Here is a 6,030-nt window from a genome sequence, read left to right on the forward strand (position 1 = left end):
TCTCTAATCTATCATTTCTCCTACGGTAATTTTCTTCCTCCATTTGTGTTTTCTTTCCATTCTAGAACCGACAATTACCGAAGTCATTATACTTATTACGATCTCAGTAACGGATACAATGGCAACTATTCCTCTTGCTCATCAAAGTATTTTTCCTCTTTAATCCCACGTTACTCTGCTAAGCCGTTATCCTCCTCTTCCTCTTCCTCTTCCTCCTCCTCTCTCTCTCTGCTTCATACGTTGATTATAGTTATTATTACCATCTTTATTGCCGAGGAGGAGGAGGTAGGGATAGGAGAGAGGGGAGGAGGAGGAGGAGAAGCAGGAGTTGGAGGTAGAGGAGGAGGAGGAGGAGGAGGAAGAGAGGAAACGCAAGGCAAACACATAACCAATAAAACGAAGACGTAGAGATGGAACAAAAGGAGAATAAGAAAGAGACATGGAAGAGAAACGGGATGACAGGAAGGAAGGCGAACGCACAGACGAAAACAAAACAACGCACGCAAAAAAAAATGAAGCAGCAGAGGAAGCGAATGGAGAAAAAGAACCTGGAGGAAGAGGAAGAGGAGGAAGAGAAGGAGAAGGAAGCTGTGTTTGCATAGGAAGAGGATGAAGGAAACGAAAGGAAAGAGACGGAGACGAGTACAAAGAAGAGAAAAGAAAGACCGAAGCACAAAGAGAGAGGAAGCAGAGAGAGAAAAAGGACGAAAAGGAAAGCGGTGGAAGCTGTGTTTATGTACGAACTAAACATGGATGCTTAAGAAGGGGAGAGGAAAGAAAATGGGAAAGAGGAGGAGGAGCATGAGAAGGAAGGGAAGGATGTTGCAGTGGTGGTGGTGGTGGTGGTTGTATTAGAAGCAGCATCACATCTAGGAGACAAGGAGTAGCGGCTGGGGAGGGTCTGGGGAGGGGCTGGGGAGGGGCTGGGGAGGGGAAGGAGGAAATTAAAGTACGGGCGTCACCTGGGATGTGGTGGTAATAACCGGTGAGGGGAAGCAGCGAAGGGAGTGAGCTCTCATATCCTCGGGCCGGCTAAGGGACGATGCTGCCCTTTTTGTTACTACTACTACTACGACTACTACTACTACTACTACTTCTACTACTACAACTACGACTACTACTATTACAGCATATTTTCTAACCTTCCCACTCTCCTTCCCCTCCATCTTCTTTTCCTTTATCATCCTTGTTTAGTAAGTTATTTAAGTTTAGTATAGTTTAGTTAGTTTGGTATACTGGCGCTACTACCACTACTACTACTACTACTACTACTACTATTACGACTGCTTCTACTGGGTGTAATTCTGTGGTGTTCTCATTGTTTCAGCGGTAAAGGGAAAGGAAAATGTAGTGCTAAAAATAATTATCCAAACCAACAACAACAACAAAAATATGAGTAAAAATAACCGTGTGGCGTTGGTTTGAGGGAACTGTTCATTTGTAAAAGAAAAAAAAAGATATACGACAGCATCATTTTCCCGGACTAAAAAAAAAAGGTTAATAAAGAACTTTCGGGGAAAAAATAACACGATACACACGCTTCAAAATAATAACAACAACAGTAATAACTCAACGTGACACCTTTGTTTTATACGTCCCCCCAAAAATAAGAAAGAAAAACAACACAAAACCCGGGAGACAAAAATGAAACAGGTAGCGCTGTACAGCAACTTCCAGCGCGTCAAACATTGCCGGCGAGGAAGTAAAAAAAAAAAAGAAAAAAAAAGTGGAGAAAACGGGAGGCGAGACGCGACTTTTGAGACGGGGACTGAAATATTTCCACTCCGTCCCAACACCGCGATTGCCAGACACTTCCAGCTGGTGTGTGTGTGGGGGGGGGGGGGGGGGATCAGGGGCACGTTCCTCCACCCCATGGCCCATACTATCAAACATTTCGGGTGTTAGGTCGGTACTGTCAGACTCTTCCACCCCTCACATCATTTTCAAAGGCCAAAAAGCAGATCAGTCGGGTTCTAATGCGTGTTTTCCTAGGTTCAAGGTCCGGAATTAGGGTCAAACTACCACCTGGGTCACAAAACTACTACTGGAAATGCCCACAACGCCTACGAAAGCCTTGTCAAATGTGTGTGCTTGGGTGGGGAAATGTTTAAGAATATGACCCTCACACACCCACATTTGATAGGGCTTTCATAGAGGTTGTGGGTACGTCCATGGGTAGTTTGATGAGCCTAGTGATAGATAGCTTGACAAGGCTTCTGCACCATGAATGTGAAAAAAAAATCAGATACACTCACTCACATTTGGTAAGGCTTTCATAGAGGTTGTGGGTATGTCCATGGGTAGTTTGATGACCCTAGTGATAGCTTAACAAGGCTTCTGTAACATGAATATGAAAATAAATCATATGCACTCACTCACATTTGGTTAGGCTTTCATAGAGGTTGTGGGTATATTCATGGGTAGTTTGGTGAGCGCAGTGATAGTTTAACAAGGCTTCTGCAATATGGACGTGGAAAAGAATGTTGAGAACCCGACCAATTTCCTTTGTGACCCTTGAAAATACTTGTTGTGAGAGCCAAGAGAGTCTGAGAATCTATTTAGGCTGTCATATAGGTTGTGTGTAGATCAATGGGTACTTTGATGAGCCCAGTGATAGTTTAACAAGGCTTCTGCACCATGAATGTAACAGAAAAACTCATGAGAACACAACTAATCTCCTTTGTGACCCTTGAAAATTCTTGTGAGAGCCGAGAGCGTCTGAGTTTCTGGTTAGGCTGTCATATAGGTTGTGAGCAGACCAATGGGTAGTTTGATGACCCCAGTAATAGTTTAACAAGGCTTCTGCACCATTAATGTAACAGAAAACTCATGATAACCTGATTAACCTCCTTTGTGGCCTTTGTAAATACTTGCTGTGAGAACTGAAAGCATCTGGGAACACGATTTAAGTATATTCAGACCAGATAAAAGAAGGAGGGAAGAAATACAGGGCAGCCTAGTTATAGTTTGGCAAGGCCTCTGCAACATGGACTTGAATAAAAACAATGATAAGCACCCGACTAATCCCTCTTGTGGTCTACGAAGATACTTACTGTCAGAACCAAAAGTATCTGGGAATACGATTTAGGCATATTCAGAACAGATAAAAGAAAGAGGGAAGAAATATAGGACAGCCTAGTTATAGTTTGGCAAGGCCTCTACATTATGGACGAATAAAAAACAATGATGAGAACTCGCCTCATCCCTTTTGTGGCCTCTGAAAATATTTACTGTGAGAAGCGAAAGCATCTAAAAAAAAGGATACGGGTCCTCCAGAAGTCCTCAGCAGTGCAGGGCGTATTTTCATCCTTCAAAGGACAAGAACCCAACCGGAACCCGGGTATAAATATCTCACTTTCAAGCAAAACGTCATAATTTGCTATAATCGTCGCGCGTCGCCTCGCCCTGAGCGGAGAGTAATTACGAGACGATGAGTGCCAGGAGGGAGTCAGCTTTGATGCCGCGCCTTCCCCTGCAGCGCGCGGAGGATGATGGGAAGGTCGGGTCGGGTCAGGAGGGGTCGAGTTCAGGGGTCAGGTCAAAGGGGAAATAGTTAGATAAATGAATATATAGATAGAAAGATGGATAGATAGGTATATATAGATAGACGGTTAGATAGATACGAGTAGATACAGACGGTTAGATGGATAGATGGATTGACATAGATACAGATAGGTAGAGATAGATAGATAGAGAGAGAAAACTAGCAATGTTTCACCTATGACCTGCAGCGAAAGGATAAATTAAAGGTCGAGTCGGATCAATAGAGGTCAAGTTGAAGGTCAGGTCAGAGAGGAGTCAGATATAGTAGATCAAATATGAGATAAATAAACAGATAGACAAAGACAGATAAAAAGCAAATAACAGCAATATTTGACCTATACCCTGCAACGAAAGGATAAATTAAAGGTCGAATCGGTTCAAGAGAGGTCACAATGGAAACAAACATAGGTCAATGATGAGAGATAGATAAACAGACAGACAGAGAAATAAAGAAACCAAAAGCGATGTTCCACCTGTGCCCTGCAACGCGAGGGTGACTTGAAGGTCGTATCGGGTCAGGAGAGGTCAAGTTGGGGGTCGAATTAGAGAGAAAACAAAAAACAAGCACCTGACATATCGCACACCCAAACAGCCAGGTCGAGTCTCCCTCCCATCTCCCCCACTTAATTTTCTCTACCTCCTCCACCTCTCTGTGACGCGTGGTGCAACGAACGCTACTTTTTAGGAGAATTAACAAGGCGGTGCTTCTGCTACATACCACTCAAGCTTTCCTCTCCCCAAGCCTCCCCCCTCTCGTCCCCATCCTCCCATGTCCCCCTTGTTTCCTTCGTCCCTATTCCTCACATTCTTCATTCTCTTTTTCTCTTCCCCAGTCCAGTCCAGTAGTAGGCGTGGGATTGCCTTTGTAACGGGTCCCACTTATGGTCCTTGTTCTTGATGGGCGTTGTTGAGTCTTTTAGTTTTGGTGAGTTTTCTATTTTCTCCTCGGTTCCTTGCTGTACTCATTTCCCCATTCTCCCCGTGTCCCCTCTCGTCTCCTCTCTCCGTTCACTTCCTCACGGTCCCCATCCTCTTTTCTCCTCCCTTCGTTTCCTCTCTCTTCGGTTCCCTGCAGCACACATTCCCCATCTCAACATGTCCTCTTAACCTGTCCCCCCCTTCGTCCCCGTGTCTCCCTCCCCACGGGTCTCGTCCCCTGTTCTTTCCCTCCCCTTTGTCTCTTTGCTGTGCACCGGGTATTCAGGGCCTCCAGCAGAGTGAGACATTTTTCCAAGTCTCCTGAGAAACCGAGGAACGTGTCTAGGCTGCGTCGCGGTCAAGTAAGCCTTCTACCAACACTGCAAGAGGAGGAGGAGGAGGAGGAGGAGGAGGAGTTTTTTTAAAGGGTACACTGTTCTTAAAGGGTCAAATAATCCTCCAGCTGACTACACGAAGGAGTAAGGTCATAGTGCTTTAAACGGTCAAGTAACGCTCCAGCTGACATCGTGAAAAAGAAGGAATAGTCTAAAGGGTCAAGGTTCTCTTATAAGGTCAAGTAACCCTCCAGTTGACGCCAGGAAAGAGTCAAGAGGGTCACAGTGTACTTACTCCATCCCGCAGGCCGCCGCTACACCCTCTCACCCCGGGACACTTACACCAGAACACAGCCACGTAATCACTGTCGGCCACCAGGTTTTCCAGTTGCTTGGAATTAACATCCTCGATCACGTCAGCCTTGGCGCCGGCGGCGTGGGCGTTGGGGGCCAGCACCGCCAGCCCGCCCACTACCAGCCACGCCCATGCTAGGAGTCTCATCGTGGCGGGGAGGTGAGTCTCAGAACCACTCTAGGACGACACTACACGCCGGCCTCGAAGCTCTGGTCCCTCTCGACTGGGGAGGGCGAGATGAGCTGGGCGCCAGGGCGTCAGTAAGGGGCGGGGACGGTCCTGTCGGCACCGGGCGCCTTTGGGGTCTAAAATAGCCACGAGACGGTGCCCGAGCCGTGCCCGCGCGCCCCCCGCCGCCGCTCTTCCCACCGCGTTCGTCCCCGCCATAACTTTAAGGCCAGGAGCACGGGGGCCGCCACAGCCGCTGCCGAAAACATGTGAAGCGACCTGACCCCCCTCAACCCTTCCCCGCCCCTCCTCTCCCCCACTCAGCCCTTACCTTATATCTCCCCTCGCCTTCTTCCTCACCTAAAACACCTCCCCTCACTTACCCCATACCTTACATCTCCCCTAGCCTTCCCCTCCCCCTTCCCCCTCACCTAAAACACCTCCCCTACTTACCCCTTACCTTACATCTCCCCTCGCCTTCCCCTCCCCCTTCTCCCTCACCTAAAACACCTCCCCCACTTACCCCTTACCTTACATCTCCCCTCGCCTTCCCCTCCCCCTTTCCCCTCACCTAAAACACCTCACCCACTTACCCCTTACCTTATATTTTCCCTCTCCTTTATTTCCCCTTCCCTCTTCCCCTCACCTATCCCCCTTCCCCTTTCACTTGCCCCTAACTACACATCTCCCCTTCCCCTCCTTTCCCTTCTC

The 6,030-nt window shown here is 47.4% G+C and overlaps 1 protein-coding gene across 6 annotated transcripts in view; it reads right to left on the reverse strand.

Moving 5' to 3' along the window:
- The window catches only part of LOC126995938 (uncharacterized), an 85,382-nt gene extending 79,809 nt beyond the window's left edge, over positions 1-5,573 (reverse strand). The window contains exon 1 of one of the 6 annotated variants that reach the window (XM_050855843.1): positions 5,139-5,501. In XM_050855843.1, coding sequence (XP_050711800.1) covers positions 5,139-5,298 — 160 coding nt within the window. In that variant the 5' untranslated portion in view covers positions 5,299-5,501. Of the gene's footprint in view, positions 1-5,138 lie in introns of all 6 variants that reach the window. The other 5 variants (XM_050855842.1, XM_050855845.1, XM_050855844.1 and 2 more) reach the window with 5 other exon arrangements.
- Positions 5,574-6,030: the final 457 nt, after the last annotated feature.

This window comes from Eriocheir sinensis, chromosome 9 (assembly GCF_024679095.1).
Source record: "Eriocheir sinensis breed Jianghai 21 chromosome 9, ASM2467909v1, whole genome shotgun sequence".
Classification (NCBI taxonomy): Eukaryota; Metazoa; Arthropoda; class Malacostraca; order Decapoda; family Varunidae; genus Eriocheir; species Eriocheir sinensis.